Genomic DNA, 18,017 nt, shown 5'->3' on the forward strand with positions numbered 1-18,017 from the left:
CCTTGAAACTATTATGGTAAGTGAAAGAGGCCAAACGCAAAAGGACACATATTTCATGATCCCATTCATATGGAATGTCCAGAATAGGCAAATTCATAGAGAGACAGTAGATCAATGGTTGTCTACCCTTGAGCAGAATGAGGGAAAAGGGAGATAATGGCTAAGGGGACCAAGATTTATCCAGGTTGCATAACTTTGAATATACTAAATATTTTAAAATTATATAATTAAAACAGGTGACTTGCACGTTATGTAAACTATACCCTAATAAAGCTGTTAATAAAATATGAGTAACTTGGGAGGCACATGATGATTGTTTTCCAACATTCATCGAGTGGTTACCATGTGGCAGCAGGGTGAAGTTGTTTGGTGTAAGCTCCAAGGGGTAAGCAGAACCAAGGCCACCACAGAATACAATTCCAGAGGGCTCGATTCACGTTGTAGTTTGTATTCTTGGCCTAGGAGTAGGAGCAGTGGGTGGAGGCTGAAGGGAGAGAGATTTGGACTTATTTATGCAAACATTCAACAACTGGAGCCATTCAAAGATCAACGTGCTATAAAATACCAAATTATTGGAAGCATCCAGGCATAAGCTGGATGAACCCTTGAGGATGGAGTGAATGGGTTCATGTAACAGACTGCATATGTATGTGGTGGAGGAGGAAGATGTGACTGGGTAGCCTTTAAGGTTTTTTATAACCCGAAGATTCTATTGAAATGAATATATTACCAGCTTTCATCTATAAGCCTTTTTCTCATTCTTAATCATTTCCTCATTAGCCAAGAGTAAATGAGCACTTAAATATTCCCACTAGACCCATTAGGTCCCAATGGTGATTTCTTATGAAATGATAAAACTTGATGTTGTGGGTTATACTACTTCTAATATTTACATGTGGTCTCTAGTTCAATCATTTAGCAATGGGCTTGTCTATGGGATTACCCTTTTGGTAGTCTACAACTTTAAGGATAGCACTCCATAAATACTAGTAAGAATAAGATCCTATATTGTACTTAATACTAATAATAGTTAATTGATACAAATCATTATGGACTCTGTCTCTTTTCTTTCTATCCTTTTGTTTTTCCACCAGATCCGGAATATGCAGTCCACTGATTTTTACAAGTTGCTTCCAAAGCTTCAGAATGAACCCTTTGGCTGAAGTTTTCAAATATTTTGGCCTAAGTCCACAAATGCCATAAGAAACTGGCACTCCATCCTGCAATGCTTTTCTCTCTGTCAGTATTTTTAACTTGGGATCATAAAGTGGAATCATTTGTCAGGTGGTCCATTATGATCTAGATTCAAAACCTCTTAGGGTAGTGGTCCTCTACTGTACATTTTAGAGCTACTGGGAATGATTCTATACTGAAAAAGAGAAGTCCAGATACAAAGAGAGAAGCTGCTTATCCATCGTCTGTTTCACAACAGCAAGGGGCAGTTTAATATTCTGGAATGGGCAGCTTACCAATAGTGACATGAGATCAGAAATGGCTAAACAGCTTCAGGTCAAGTACCTCCCTAATTACCCTGGTCAAATACAGGTAACAAATATAGTAGGTGCTAGCTAGCTAAGTAGTGCTGACTGAATAATCCTGGCTCACTGACAGTTTAGGTAGAAAAAAAATCCTATATGAAAAATCTCAAATGGAAAACATCTGCAATGAATGTACATTGCAACTAGTATACTAGAGCCTTACTATAAATCCCAACCTCGGGGTTCATGCCTTGGAACTGTGTTCTAATGTTCTAACATAGCCCTTCTGCTACTTCCAGTAATAAATCCCCATGGAGAAGTTCCAAGAAGGGTACTGCCTTAGATCATATTCCATGTTAGAGTGAGTTCCTCTTTACAGCTTGTGCCTCCTCTGGTCTTGGTGTGAGAGGCCAGCAAAGGAAGTGTTTTGGAGAGTTTGCTGCTAGGTGGGGGTTCTTTTTATTTTAAATAGCTGTAAATATTTGACAAAACAATTATGTCCTTGTCACTTCAATTTCTTCAGAGGATTTCTTCCCAGACCTTTTCTTTCCCTTCTTGTCAAAAGCCTCAGGAGGCCCATGGGTAGGGCACTCAGGAAAGCTACTTGGGAGAGGGAAAGATACTACTGGAATCCCAGGCTCATTTCTCCAATGGTCATATTTCTGCCTGTGATTATCCCCTTTTCTGCCAGATTGAGCTCTTTATTGCTTGCACCACTCAAAATAGCCATGAATGCAAATATTCACCAACTATTCAAGCTGTCTTTATTGTATTTACTTTGTATCCCACCCTGATAAACCACTCTCCCTAGATCCCTTAAGATTTCAATTGCTCTTTTCCATTTCAAGTATCTCAATTCCAGAGAACGGAAACGGGCATAGTCTTATTACCAATTAAAAGGGGATTCTCACTACTTTGCTCTAAGAATTTATTTGCCCATATCCATGTCACTTACTCAAAACCATACTGGCTTTTTTTTCTTTTTGCTTTTTAGGGCCGCACCCACAGCACATGGAGGTTCCCAGGCTAGGGGTCCAACTGGAGCTATGGCTGCCAGCCTACACCACAGCCACAGGAACGCTGGATTCAAGCCTCATCTGCAACGTACACCACAGCTCGTGGCAATGCTGGATCCTTAACCCACTGAGTGAGGCCAGGGATGGAACCCACAACCTCATGCTTCCTAGTCAGATTTGTTTCCGCTGCACCGCGATGGGAACTCCCATACTGGCTTTTTAAATGCCATATCATATTGCACACTTTTAATATAGTTTACTATCTCCTATCACTTGTGGACTTTTAAAAGCATGAATCAAACTTACTTTTGATGATTATCTATTTATCTGATATTTATAACCAGGAAAAAAATGTAATGTGCCACCTTTCCAGAATAGTCTACATTTTTACGAAATATGAATTGCCACAATTATTTTATATTGTTCACACTTTATCACAAATTTAGGTAAATACAGATTGTACATCTTCCGCTGAATAAGCTGGGCAAGTTTCCATCACTAAGGAAAGCATATTAGAATTGTAGTCCTTTGTTGTTCCTGACCCAGCTCCAAACCAAAGGGCAGTGTTTGGGAAAATGCCAACCATGTTTAGCAGCAAGAATTAGCAGTCCAGCATAGGGGGTGAGAGTGGCAAGGAGTAAAGCGTATGAAGAATCTAAAGATGGTTTTCTGTTCAAACTCTTTATCAGACACTTTAAACTGGCTACATCCCAATCCCTGTTTGGCAGACGGTCAACACAGGGAATGTTTTCTTTACATTCTCCCACTTTACACTAATCTGAGTTTTCTGGTAAGGGAACACCCTAGTACTAAGAACCCCCACCCAACACACACACACACACACACACACACACACACACACACACACACACACACACACACACACACAGAGTGAGAGAGCGAGAATCTGGACACAGAAAAGTGAGTGGTATGTATAGCCTTGGGTAAGGAGGACAACCAACATTTAATGAGAGAGGTAATGAGGATTAAATGAATAACCTTTGTAAAGATCAGTCCTATAATATACCTTTAAAACATATTTGTCTTCTTCCCACCCTGGTTTGAATTATGAAGCATCCTGATCAGAGTGAACTTTTTCACTGAAAATTGAAATGTCTGGCTTCCTAAACAATGTAAAAAATGTCACTGAAAATTGTAGATGTAGTTTCGGGGAAGTGAGAGGCAAGGGGTTAAATTTTTCCTTTAGTTTCAAGTGGGTTTTGTCTTTGCGCATTTCTCAAAAACTGTAGCTATGACACTATCTCTTTAGTGCTCAAAACAAAAAAACCTATTTGCAGAGTGCTCCAGGGTGGCCCTGAGTGGCACTTTAAAACACCCGTTTTGAACTGCTCTAGGCAGTTCAGTGAGGCTGGATACAACAATAGATTCTGGGAGTGAGTTTGAATAGTACAAAAGGGGGAGGGGTCTGCTGTCCATTGAAAACAGAAAGCAGAGCTAAAGAAAGTGAAGAATGTGAAAGGAGAGAAGGGAATTTCAGGATGTGCTAAAACTTTTGGCAACTGGAAAGAGTACAAAGAACTGGGATCTAGGCAACAGAGGGCAGGTCAAGCAGGCATAATTATCTATCACATAGATTCCACAGATAGCAATGGTCAAATACATTATTTTACCTTTTTTTTCCCCAATACTAGAGATTTTGACACTGGGTTCTTTTTAGAAAGCCACCAAGTATAACTAATACACAAGATACATAGCTATTATATATAACTCCACAAAATAATAAAACACAGTGGCTAGATTTATGTCTGTTTGTGTAGAGACTGCAATCCACTTCTGATTCAATTCTTCCAAAGTATTAATACTATTTAAATAATGAAATCATCCTGAAAGGGGTATACTACTGGTTCCAGGAAGATTTGTCAGAGAAAGAAATAGAGGCTGAAAAGTAATGAGTAAGGAGTGGCTAAGGGGGTGCAATCCAAAAGAGAATAGTCTAGGAGAACTAAAATGTATAAAAGTGTCTATGACCTAAACATTGGAGCTAGGAGCTCTTTCTTCTGATTAACTCTACTTTCTTATCCCTAGCTCAGAAATCAAGGCTTAACAGCTAGCTCTCAATAGCAAGCCAATATGATTAGAAAAACAGTACGGATGAGAAATGCAGAGCGTAGGTCTCATTTAAATTTAATTGAGATCATAATTTAGTAAATCACTTCTGAGGATAACTCACTTTAGGACATTTGAAAAATTTAAACTATTCAAAAAAGAAATGCAGGAGTTCCTGTTGTAGCTCAGCGGTTACGAATCCGACTAGTATCCATGAGGATGAGGGTTCAATCCCTGGCCTCTTCACTGGGTTAAAGCTCCAGCAGTGCTGTGAGCTGTGGTGTAAGCTGCAGATACAGCTTAGATCCTGCATTGCTGTGGCTGTGGTATAGGCCGGCAGCTGTAGCTCTAATTTGACCACTAGCCTGGGAAATCCCATATGCCGCAGGTGTGGCCCTAAAAAGCAAAGAAGAAAAAAAAAAAGGCAAGAGATGAAATGTCCTGGAGTTCCCGTCATGGTTCAGCAGTTAACAAACCTGACTAGGGAGTTCCCGTCGTGGCGCAGTGGTTAACGAATCCGACTAGGAACCATGAGGTTGCAGGTTCGGTCCCTGCCCTTGCTCAGTGGGTTAACGATCCGGCGTTGCCGTGAGCTGTGGTGTAGGTTGCAGACAAGGCTCGGATCCCGCATTGCTGTGGCTCTGGCGTAGGCCGGTGGCTACAGCTCCGATTCAACCCCTAGCCTGGGAACCTCCATATGCCGCAGGAGCGGCCCAAGAAATAGCAACAACAAAAAGACAAAAAAAAAAAAAAACAAAAAAACAAAAACAAAAACAAACCTGACTAGCATCCATGAGGACGTGGGTTCGACCCCTGGCCTCGCTCAGTGGGTTAAGGATCCGGCATTGCCATGAGCTGTGGCATAGGTCGCAGACGGGGCCCCAGATCTGGAGTTGCTGTGGCTGTGGCTGTAGCCAGTGGCTACAGCTCCAATCAGACCCCTAGCCTGGGAACCTCCATATGCTGCAGGTGCGGCCCTAAAAAGACAGAAAGACAAAAAAAAAAAGAAAAAAAAGAAAAGAAAAGAAATGCAATGTCCTATGTCTCAAAGGAAACAATGGTTCTCTTTGATTTCCAATCCACACAATGATCACTGTAGCCATCTAGACCCCTAAGAGAATTACTCCTGGATAGCCAAGCTTTCTGGAGCTGCATTTCCAACACTGCATCCAATAGCCACATGCAACTATTTAAATTTCAATTTAATTAAATTGAAATAAAATAAAAATTCAGCTCAGTTGCAGGAGCCACACTTAAGTGCTCAATAGACACATGTGGCTAGAGGCTACTATGTTGGACAATGAAGATATAGACTATTTCATCATCACAGAAAGTTGTATTGGACACCACTGTTCTAGATACCAGGAGACCAAGACTTGGAGTGTTAACATCAAATAATTCAAACCTTTTTTTTTTAATGGCCTCAGCTGTGGCATAAGGCAGTTACCAGGCCAGGGATTGAATCTGAGCTACAGCTATGACCTATGCCCACAGCTTCAGCAATGCCAGATCCTTAACTTACTACACCCAGCGGGGGATCGAACCCACACCTCCACAGTGACCTGAGATGCTGCAGTCAGGTTCTTAACCCACTGCACCACAGTGGGAACTCCTAATTCAACTTTTAAAGGCAATTTTTCCATGATGTGTATTTAATATTCACATCTCCAGTGAATATAGATTAGGACTGAACATTTTATTTTTGACTTGGACAATTGTTCTCAAAAGTCAGTTGTAAAGAAGAATTATCTGTGGAGCTTCCTAAATGCAGATAACTTAGTGATTCTAGATCTGAGAAAGGATGAATACAGAGAGAAAAATCAAGAAGACAGATATATTAGAGACAAATCTTCTAAATAGAATATTCCAGAATATCTATGCAGGGTGGAAGCTATATAGCCATTCAGCTCCCAGAACTCTCAGGCTCTGGGAATAGTTTTGAACCTTAAGCTAGCAGGGAAAACTCTTTGGTAATGTAGTTTCTAAAGATCTGAATATTGCATGTAAATGCTAAGTATGCACAAGGTACTGGACTATGTGCTGAGAGATTAGTAAAGTACGGTTTTTAAATCCAAGGAACTCAGTCTAGTTGGGGAAGAGAGAGATGAAAAATAAGTATAATACAGTAGCAGGTGTCATTTTAGCCGAACTTTAAATGTTGAGTAGTTCTGGAGTTGTTAGAGATATAGAAGAATGGCAATGAACATACAGAAAACAACATGAGGAAAAGCACAAGAGCTTGAAAATTTGGGGCATACCTGATAACCTAGAAGTGGTCTAGAGTGGATAGTGAATAGGGATTAGAGAAGGTTGCATAGTGGGAGAAAGGGGTATAAGATACATTCTGGGTACCTGGGACAAGACCATGGATGGCACTGAATGGGGAAAAAGCATTTAGAAGGTATTTGAGAAGAGCAGTGATATGATTAAGATCTGCATTTAGGGAGAACATTAACAGCTAAGCATAAAATGGAGTGGGGCGTGAGTAGATGCTGGGAAGATGTGCTATGATTTGGTCATCTGGCTGCACGGAAAAAAAAATGCACTCTGGTTGACAATGTTTATTCTTGCAAAAAGCTGGGAATCGAGAGAGACGCAACAGAATATGAAAGGGATTTTTAAAAGCTGGACATGTGAAGAAAAAGCATGGTTAGCAGCAGTATTGAGAAGCTGTTGGGAATGGAGTGACCCACCATGACTCTGGCAATAGAGAGTACCAACAATGAGGGTCAGAAAGAAATTGGAATTCTCAGCAGTTCGGCGAGCAGAGAGCTCTACTCTGTCTATGTCTTTCAAAGGTATGGACAATGGGGTGTCTGCTATGAGTGGTACACAAGTGGGCAAACACCTTCTTTAGTGAAGGGCCCTTAAAGGCATGCAACATATTGCACAGTATCTAAGGGCTTAGGCCCTGGAGAAAGCCTTCCTGCAATCGAATCCTGATTCTACTATTTAGTAATTGTGTGATCTGGTAGGCAGGTTACTTACATTCTATCCTTAAAGTGGAAATAATACGACCCACCTCTTAGGAATGCTGTGAGCTCATACATATAAGGCATTTATAACATGGCCTGGCACATAGTTACCACTCAACATATGTTCCCTATTATTATCATCATGTGTATATTTGAGTGAAAGACACATACTTCATTGTGCTATGTTCAAAAACCCTCATCAGCATAGTTTAGTAGCCCAAGGGACATCTGCAGTACACGGTCCTGCATAGGCAGCATGCCTTACCATTACTCAAAATGAGTATCTTAAGTCCATTTCGGAAAAAGACAGACATGAGTAAGGTTTTTAAGCCTGTAAATATTCTTAGTGAGTCCCTTTAAGGAAGCTAGTGCAAGTCGGCTCCAGCATACCACTGGCTGGTATAAACCAGCCCTTACACTTCCATTCATAAGACCTGCCTTTCACTTCCCTAAAATACACTCAAAGGTATACCGAAGGGAAAAATCCATATGATAATCAACTTCAGCTTCCTAAGCAGCCAGAACCTAGAAGTGATCTAGTTCTACTTCCCCTCTAATTTCTCTCAGCCTCAAATGGCAGAGAGGGAAAAAAAAAAAAAAAAAAAAAAAAAAAAAAAAAAAAAGGTTATTTTGGCGATGACAGACTTTATTTCACTAATCAGAAAATATCAACTCCTTTCAAAACCTAAAAACCTCTTTCTCATTTATATTTAGAGTCCTCATTTCCAGGAAGAGGAATGGAGTGAGGGGTGTTAGCCAGAGCTTCAGACTGCACAGGAAATTGGCCACCTGAAACCAAGTTTAACATAGAGCTTCCAATCACACACCGAGTTTTCCTTCTCACCCTGACCCATTCCCTCAAGTTCCCTCCTGTATTTTTTTAATGTCAAATTCCATTCAAGTTAAACAATGTTAAATGGGCTTTATGTCATCCTCCTTTCCTTTTTGCTAGGAAGGAGTAACATAAGAAGAATAGCTTGGAGTCTCCTGGTGGCCTAGCAATTATGGGTCTGGCATTGTTACTGCTGTGGCTTGGGTCACTGCTGTGGCACAGGTTCTGTCCCTGGCCCGGGAACTTCTGCATGCCATGGGCACGGTAAAGTAATATGTCTTTACTTTAAGATACATTAAAGTATAAAGGTATCTTAGATAAGGCTAAATTCTAATTACATGGTATCTGAGACAACATTTCTATTACCATCTTTCCAAAAGTCTCATAACAGGTCATAACAACACTTGCCCTATCTCTGACTCATTTTCTTAAAACATTCCCGAATATCCATTGTCAAAGGCTGGAGAAGAGTTGTCTATGGTGTGAGCACCCCATCATTTCCCCAATACATGGCAGAGTCTCTGATAAATCCAGATCTAAGAATGACTGCTTCAAGAATGCTTCCTGAAGAGGTTTTAAAGAACGTTTTACCAGAGGACTAGCATGAGCTACTCAAGTATCTGGGTTCATCTGCTGAAGTAATAACACAGTTTTAAACAGTATTGCCTTCAGTGGTACAGAAAGTATGCTTTCTCCCCTTTAAACAAATGAATTGAAATCTGAGAAACCATTGGGGAATTTTAAAAGATGAGAAAGTCCATCTATTTTAGATAGAGAGTAGATAGATAGGTAGATACATAGATAGATCAGACAAAGAGAAAAGGATGAAATTGAGTTAGCTATATATTTTTGCTGTTGCTCTGAATAAAATACTCAAATTTTAAAACATGTAGCCCTTCATATTCATGTCCTGGATATTTTTAAAATACACATACTTTTATAAAAACAATCATATATGTTTCTTGAGCTGAATTTTAAAGGCAAACTACCTTGTTTTAGAAAGATAACCTTTTCAACTGGACAGCATTTATTTCCCAATAACTTTACAAGGCTCTACCTTCATTCATATTGATGTATAAATTAATCAAAATGCTAATATTTTTCATATAACCTATAAAACTAATTTGGACAGCACCCACATATTAAAATAATGTTGAGTTTAAAACCATTTAGAAAAAAAAATCTCTAGAGTTCTATCTAATAATACATTTTAGTCTTTAATAAATGCCTGAACCTAGTCTGCCTGACTAGGAGCTTAAGTCAAATTTACCCTGGATCCATCAGCTGAGAGGTATCCTGGTATACGGGTGAGAAAAAGCACAGATTCTTAAATCAGATTAATTAACCTATGAGTTCAGGCTCTGCCACTTGTTCAGTGTGAGACCTCAGGCCAGATACTTATCGTCTAAGTCTCAGTCTTCTTACCTCTGAAATGGAGAGCATAATGCCACTGACTTCACACAGGATTGTTATAAGAAAAGATGGATCAAGTATATGTTAAATCACTGTTAAATGCTTTATATCATATCCACTATGAGTCAATAACCAACAACTACACTGTAAGTATAAGTTATTTTTTTAACAGAGTAAAAGCATGAAGGAATTAAACATGTGTTCACTATTAGCATACAAATACAATTCAGTCATAAAAGCCACCTAGTTAGCTTTGACATTATTCATTAGGTCACCCTGGAATTGAGAGATAGCAAGGAGATAATGTCACTGATTTTTTAAACATAAATACTTTTATTAGCATAGAGAAGTTCTTTCCAAATATAGCAATTCCAGTAGCATAATATTTTCCAACATTATACACCGCCAGAAATTTAAACCAGTAACACAGGTCCATGGGAAACCTCTGTTTAATGAATAAAGCAATATTTTCCATGAAAATATATCTATTTAGTTTTGCAGTGGAGAAAACGAGATATTCTTTAGTTTTAATCCAAAGAGAAAAACCTCAACAACTTCGCCCATTAATAATGTACAGCGACGGCTCTTCTGGAGTCAAGCATGCATTAGAGTATGGAGAAAACATCCAACAAGCACAACTCTCCAACACTTGGTGAAACAAACCAACCGCTACCCAAAGAAGAAACTGAAGCTATAAATTCAAATAAACGGGCTGCAGGGAGACTACACAAACCTGCTGTTGCTTTAATTGCAGACAATTCAATTCAGCAGCTGTTGGTCCAGGCACTAAGGTTCACTGTATGCTCTTCAGCGTAACCTTGAAATATTGTCACTCACTCACTTCTCCACATCATCTGCATGCTGTCCAATTAATGAGGAGCGAAATCAACTGTCAAACCACGTATCAAAACAGAACATGATCTTTTAGCTCTTAAGCACAGGAGCACAATATTTTAAGGACAATAAAGCAAGAATGGAGGTGAAAGTCCTTGACAATAAATAATATTCAAACTTATCAAAACATGTGGTTGTAGAAACTAAGCTTCTGTTCTGTTCAGCAAGAAAGTGAAACTTTCTCAATATTTTTCCCTTTGGAAGGATCCTTTCTGTCTAACTGCTGGATAAGAAGCCTTTCAAACAACATTCACCAATACCTGATCAGTCTCCAAGTTCTTCGTTATTATGGACCAATGTGTTTGCTTAAGCTTAAGAGAATACTTAAGGAACGCTTCTGGTCCAATGATATTTTATAATACAGATGGTTTGGAGCTGGCATTTTTAGCCTTGCTGTTTTCGGCACTTTTTTTTTCTACCAGGAGAGCAAACAACAATAATATATAATGTTCATCAATCTGAATTGAATAATGGAATAAAAATAAATTTACCAAACAAATGTGTTCTGGAATGCCTCCTATTTGAAATTTACCTACTCTCAACTGTATCTCAAATCTAGACAACCAATTAACAAATACAAGAGTTGATAAACTCAAGGGAAACACAACATACTAAGTGTTTAAAAATTGCTTTTTGCTTCCAAAGCGCTGTCTTCTGTGCAAACACTATAGGCTATATCACATACTACCAGTTGCAGACATAAGACTTGAGAAATTCAATACAAGAATACAGCAGAGAAGCATGCACAATTAAGGGATCGGGACTACCAATTTAACAGAGAACCCAGATTTTACATAGCAATCTGCTACAAACATTATAGCTAGGGGCAGGCATATTTTATGCAGCTATTTTGTTTAGCTCATTAGCACCTTATTTGTCCTTCAGTATAGTTGAACTGGAGGCAAAATAAGAGAGGAATGCACTTTGAAACAAAAGGAAAATTTCAGATAATAAACCATACTATACCTGTATATTGTACTAGGAACATCGTGACACTCTTCAGGGAACTGTTTCACGTTGTATCCTACCGTGAGTTATTCTCCCCTTACCCTCTTCTCTCCACAAAAAAAGAAAAGCCAAAGCACCCCAAACCCCTACACACTACCCCTAACCCACCCCCCCATTGAGGAAAAAAAAAAAAACAAACAGCTACAATTCAGCTCAGATCCGATGCTTCTGTTTAGCTCAGCTCCAGCCGAGCAACTGAGCTCTAGCAACGGAGCATAGGGAGGTGGATTCTGATGCCAGTAGCACTTCCATCCACTTCACTTACACAAAAGCAGGCAGTGGAAAATCCAGGAGCCTTGAAGACAAGGGCTGGAACTGGCTTTTATGAATTGCTATTACTGCATGTGTCACCATCCATCTCCAATGACGGACACTTATAGGCTGAATTGGGGGTGGAGGGGGTGGGGTGGAAGAGGTTGGAGAGCAGGTGGAGAAGCAATTAGCAGTATGTTCATTGGAGAATTCGTTCGGGATTTCATACATCAGTGCCTAAAGAAACAGCATGCAGTTGACAAATCAGAACTTTACGATTTGCATGCCTTAGAAGAAATCTTAGCTTGCAGCCCCAAACAAAATAATGCTTGCCCACTTTTATAGAGCATGAAAAGTCGCCCCTCTGCTTTCTCTTTCCTCCAGTTACCCTTGTTCCTCAGAAATCAACATTCAGAATGAATAGTTGCTCATTTTCCCTAAAGAACTGTATGTAAAAGTCTGGAAGCAAAGGAAGTATAAAGAAATTAAATTATATTGAACATGACATCTCTTAACAAAAAGGCAAGAAGCTAATTATTTTAAGCCAACTTTTCATCCCTAGTCCCATTCCCCAGGTGCAGCTTTCATACCTATAATCAGTGGCTCACACAACTTTTGTGCATATACTTAACACTGAAAAACAACCTATGTATACCTAAAAATAGTTCAGTTAATGTCAAGGTGAGAAGCTAAGAGCTATGTGCAGGACTCTCTCCATGGGTGACCTTTAAGGAGGCACTTCTCCTGTAAGTACTTTAGGTTTACTCATCTGCTAAACTGAAGCACATTTTTTAAGACTTATTTCAAAATAAATCATGAGTAGGAACAAAAAAGAGATCATCTGTTAGGAAGGGAATATGACACAGGGGCTGGATATCAGGAAACCTGGGTCCAGGTTCTAGTTTTACAGCTTTCTAGTTGTGTTACCCTGGACAAGTCACTTAACTTCTTAGAGCACAAGTTTCCTTATTTTATAAGTTGTACATAATTGTACCCATTCTGACAGATCCATGGGACTGCTGTGAAGAGCTAATGAGATAATAGATATAAAAACAATTTTGTAAAGTGTAAAGGGCTATAAAATTGTATGGGATTATTATTATTACACCCTGAAACAAATCTTGCCTAAATGACTAAAATGAGGCACCTCTATCACATAAAGAAAATAAAAAGAAAGGACTGGTATAATTTCATGAAACATTATTCAATCCTTCCAATTTTAAAATTAGAAGAAATTACTGCTTGTTCTTAAAATTCCACAGGAGGAAAGTTTTTGAAACGAAAAAATTTTAAATCTGATACATAATACATCAAAAGTTTATTACAGAGACAGAAGCCCTCTAATTCCTTCTTTCCTTTCCAGAAAGTCAGGTTTTTTTGTTTTTTTGTTATCTCGTTCTATGAACCTGGTACATCCCTCACTGCCCAGTGTGTGGAACAGGATTCAAGTTGATTAGCTAAATCTAAATCCATATGGTAAAAATCCAAAGTCATGCTTTATGAGGCTCCAAGCTGCTTTGATACTATATATACAGTGACCAGCTGGCTTCAGCTGGGACACAATTTTAGCACATGAAGTCCTGGGGTGGCCACACCTGGGGCACTAAATGATCCAGGCAATGTTTGGGGACCTTTGGTTCAGTCAAATCCCACATGTCCTGATTTCCATCTGTATGGTGGTTTCCCAAGTGTGTGTCTGTCCACACGGACCAAATCTGAAGCAGCCAAAGGAAAGGTGGGAGCTATAGCAGAATATCAGATGTCAGCTCCCCTTGGCCCCCTCCAGTGCCATCTGTGTCGTCAAACAAGTGTCCAGCCTACTTCCTGTGAGAAGAAAGAAACCTTTTTTTCTAATTTCCCCCTTGGATGTCATTGCCAATACTGAAAATTCTGGTAAAAAATACATATCCAAAATCTATATTAAATCAATGGGGAAAATGGATAATATGAATCACAAAGAGTTAGGTAAAGGGTAGCTAATAGCGAGTAAGCCATTAAAAGGGGAGGGGGAGGAGAGGGCAGGGAAAGGAGGAGAGAAGAGGGGCGGGAAGGAGAGTGAAAATCTGAAGTCGGAGCTTTTTTTCTAAGTAGAAAAACACTTGCTGGAATCATCCATTACCTCACCTCCTAGAATGTACTGGGAATGGCCCTTTTACCCCCCACAGCTGCAATCCTAGACTTCCAACTGCTTAGGTAAGTAGTCAAGAGCCTGAAAAGCACTGATAGACCTAGCACCCGATCTCACTTTCCTTTGGCATGTGGAAAGCCAGGCAGGTGGGATACCGTTCTACAGGGACCTCATCACTGCAACCCTCCGCCACAGCCTTACCTGTGGCATGGCTGGCCACTATTAAAGGGGTCAGCCCAATTTCAGGTTCAGCAAAGGAAGCTGGCCTGGGACTTTCAAAGCCACACTAGCAAGAAAGGAACAAAGGCTGGACTTCAGAATCAGGGTGTTCTGCCTTTGGGCATTGCAACTAAACTTCTCCACACAGCTAAGCTTGAAATTCATAAGTTCCTCAGAAGGGCCATTCGAAGTAAAGGGGAAAAGACAGGAAAGATGATTTTTTTTATTAGCATCTTTCTCCATCATCAAAAGATGTCCCAAGAGGCAATAAATAATGTGGGGTGCAAGGCAGCAATTTCAACCTAGAATATCAAGAGTAGAAATTAAAACATCAGAGAATCCTGATAAAAACAAACACACAAACATATACCCTAAAAACCACTGCAATGTTTGCACATCTTGATTTCAATCTTCAGAATGTAAGTACTAGTGGTTCCCCAATCCACCTGAGCTCCTTCTCAGCAGCTGTCACCACATGTGGCCGATCTTTTCAAATGCATTCCTGTTATTAGCCACCTTGGATTCTGAGTATTCTTGACAAAAACAAAAATTCCAGCAGAAGATTTCAAATAACCATGAACTTGAACCAAACCATGAACCTAAACAGAGAGAAACAATGCTAATTTTCTAAACCCCAAACAAAACAGAAATGTTAATAGTTTGAATGCAACAACTAGTGACTTGATTTGAACCAGAACAAAGCAATCAAACTTGTGCCAAACTCTGAGAGTCCAAGCTCAGGACTCTGGGTCACTTCAAACTCCTGCAAAGAGCATACATCAAGACTTGGTTTCACCTGCCAAAAATCCCATCGTGAACCACAGAATGCCAGTGAATAAGGATCTGGGAGAACTGCATTCTCCTAATTTTTGTCACTGTTTGACCTTGGTCAAGTCACTTACATTCTTTCAGACTTAGCTTGCTTGCCTTGAAATGACTATGCTGGGATTACCAGTATCCCAGATCTAATACTCTATGCCAATTGTGAAATTTAGTCTAGCAGCAAAACAGATGACGTCACAATTTGGCCCCCATCTCCAGCAAGCAGAGAGATGGACCACCGCCAACTCTCCTAAGGGTTCATGTTTCTAGCTTTCTTGAAATATGCTTCACATAAGAGTTGGGCAACTCTCTTTGCTCATTGGGCAAACGTGCCTTGGGAATAGTCACCCTAATATTCCTTTTTAGAATATTTCTCTTTGAGGAAATGTTTCGGGTGCAGTTTGTTTTCCTCAAATGAAAGCTAGAGGTGAGTGGTCTGGTCCCAAAAAGGAAGAAAGGAAGAAAGTGATCTAGATTATGCTGAGCACCCACTGCATACCAAACACGGCATGATACTTTACATTATTTTTAAAACTAGTCCTCACAATACAGCTACATGATAGGTATTATCATCCTCATTTTATAGGCAAGGAAACTGAGACTTACTGATGTTAAATGATTTGCTTGCAATCACCCAACTGGTGGCAGATCTAAGATTTGAGCTCAAGCAATCTGAATCCATTACTACACTGACATTCTAATGATTAAAGTCTGAATGACTGAATTCCTTCTTAATTCAGTGATTCAATTGAACTTGTTTAGTGAATAAGTCATCTGCTGAGTCAATACAGGGAGAGTAAATTTTCTTGCATTTATACTGGGCAGACAATTTTTATAAAAGTTTCCCCCAACAATGTGGTTAAGACCACTGGGCTCTGGAGTCAGACAAACCTGAGTTTCTTCAATTCTAGTTTATGGACAAGGTACTTAAAATGCTGAGTCTCAAATTTTCTTATCTGGCAAATGAGGAAAGAAGTGGTACTTCCTCACTGGGTTGTTGGAAAGTGTTAATGATATGATAGCAAATAGCACAGTGCTTGGCACAAAATAATTATTCAGTAAATGCATATGAGAGCTATACATATTCATTAGCAAAAGAGCAAGAAAGGAAAGGTTATAAAGAGAATTCATTGAACTCAAGTGCTCTTTGGTCTGTAGCGCAGATTTAGTTTGAAAGAGTTTTTCAGTAGCCCACCCATACCCTCTAAAGCTAAGCCGCATCTAGCAGTAGATTAGCATATTCATGAAGCAATATGATTATACTAATTGGTGGTGCCTAAGTAGTAGCAAGGAGACTTGTCATGTGCTCTGCTGAGCAGCAATTGTCCCTAGTTTCCTGGAATCTATCTTTCTAAAGAGTGTTGGGAAGCAGCAGATAGAAGTACTGCTGGAAGCACCAGGTGGTCTAAGGCCCCCATGTTCCCTGGATTCTTCAATCTCCAGCTTCTATTTCATTCACTCATGGCCATCTTCACATATACTCCCCTCCTTCCTCAGTTTAGTCTAGTTTTATTGTGATTCTTCCCCTGCTCTAGCTCTGGCTCTGCTCATCAGCATCAAGTGGTATTTATGGAATGTGTGCATGGCACTGCACTAGGTGAAGTGGAGGGACATTCAAAAGCTAATCAAAGAGATTTGTCCTGTGGCCAAACAGATTAAGATCCACAGGTAGACCAGAGTTTTGGCAACATAGTAAATGCAGGTATAATTGGATGATTTGGTTGATTTCAGAGCACAAAATAGTTTGTTCATCTAGTTAATGATACACATAGTGAAGAATTTACAATTATACAGCTGTCAGCAACTTAATTTGAAATGCATAAAAGGATGGATAGATGGATAGGTAATAAAGCAATAAAGTATTAATTTGAGAATCTAAATGGTGGGTATACGTGTGTTCGGTGTACAATTCTTTCAACTTTTCTGTATATTTAAAATTTTTCATCATAAAAGGTTGAGGAAAAATGGAGAGGGATAGGTAAGGGGTACAGTTTTTTCAACCTCAAATGTTTCAGAACAGAATAACCATGTTTATATAGAGAACTATAAATCAAATAGGGCAAAACATTAAAAATTGGTGAATCTGGAGTTCCCACTGTGGTGCAACGGGATCAGCAGCGTCTTGGGAGCATCGGGATGCAGGTTCCATCCTCAGCCTGGCACAGTGGGTTAAGGATCCAGCATTGCCGCAGCTGTGGCTTAGGTCTCCACTGCAGCTCAGATCTGATTCCTGGCCCGGGAACTCCATGTGCAGTGGGGTGGCCCAAAATGAAAAAAAACAAAACAAAACTGCTGAATCTGAGTGAATGGTATGAGAGTCCCTATATGATTCTTTAAATTTTTTTATATTTAAAATTATCTCGAAATAAAAAGTTAAAAGATATTTTGTTGAAAACTGACCTCTTTCACCTAGTGTCTCAGTTGCCATTTTTAGTAGAGCGGGTACTAGGTCAATCGCAGCAAATAACTTGGAAAAAAACGGGGGGCAATTATCAGCCCATAGACATACTTGAGTGCCTAACTATATTCGAGATATTGTGCTAGACACTGTGGCAGATTCGAAGTCACTGCCCTGAGAGGCCTCACAGTGTAGATGATGGAACGCCAGAGCAGTGTCTGAAAGGGTAACTGGCTGGCCAGAGAAGTTCGTTAAGACAAAAGCATGAAGACTGGAAAGGCAGGTTGGAGCCAGACTGCGGAAAGTATTGAATGCCAAGCTAAAGAGTTTGGACTTCAGCCTATGGATAACGGGAAGCCTTTGACAGTCTCTGAGTCAGAGAAATAACAGGCTCTAAGACTTACTGGCTAGATAGTACAATTTGGGAACCGTTACCTTCAACACGCATTTGTTTTATATTCATGTACTTCTGGCCCTTATAATTACTTTCCTTATCTGGATATGGCCTTTGGGGA

At 39.7% G+C, this 18,017-nt stretch overlaps 1 protein-coding gene across 29 annotated transcripts in view; it reads right to left on the bottom strand.

Moving 5' to 3' along the window:
* The window catches only part of ENOX2 (ecto-NOX disulfide-thiol exchanger 2), a 284,418-nt gene that overhangs the window by 257,764 nt on the left and 8,637 nt on the right, over positions 1–18,017 (bottom strand). For 4 of the 29 annotated variants that reach the window (XM_085006565.1, XM_085006551.1, XM_085006562.1 and 1 more), the window contains exons 1-2: positions 11,642–11,956; positions 10,515–10,642 (exon numbers count right to left, since the gene is read on the bottom strand). The exons of 21 other annotated variants lie outside the window; for them this stretch is intronic. Coding sequence is in view for 4 of the 8 variants with exons in the window: in XM_085006547.1 (XP_084862673.1) it covers positions 11,642–11,663 (22 nt within the window). In the remaining 4 variants the exon portion in view is untranslated. Of the gene's footprint in view, positions 1–10,514; positions 10,643–11,641; positions 11,957–18,017 lie in introns of those variants that run through there. 4 more of the 29 variants (XM_085006547.1, XM_021080158.2, XM_013991000.3 and 1 more) reach the window with 1 other exon arrangement.

The sequence above is a fragment of the Sus scrofa genome, chromosome X, assembly GCF_054392235.1.
Source record: "Sus scrofa isolate SSC_HxYL_T2T_F1_AM1 chromosome X, Sscrofa_HxYL_maternal_Yorkshire_Landrace_v2.0, whole genome shotgun sequence".
Taxonomy (NCBI): Eukaryota; Metazoa; Chordata; class Mammalia; order Artiodactyla; family Suidae; genus Sus; species Sus scrofa.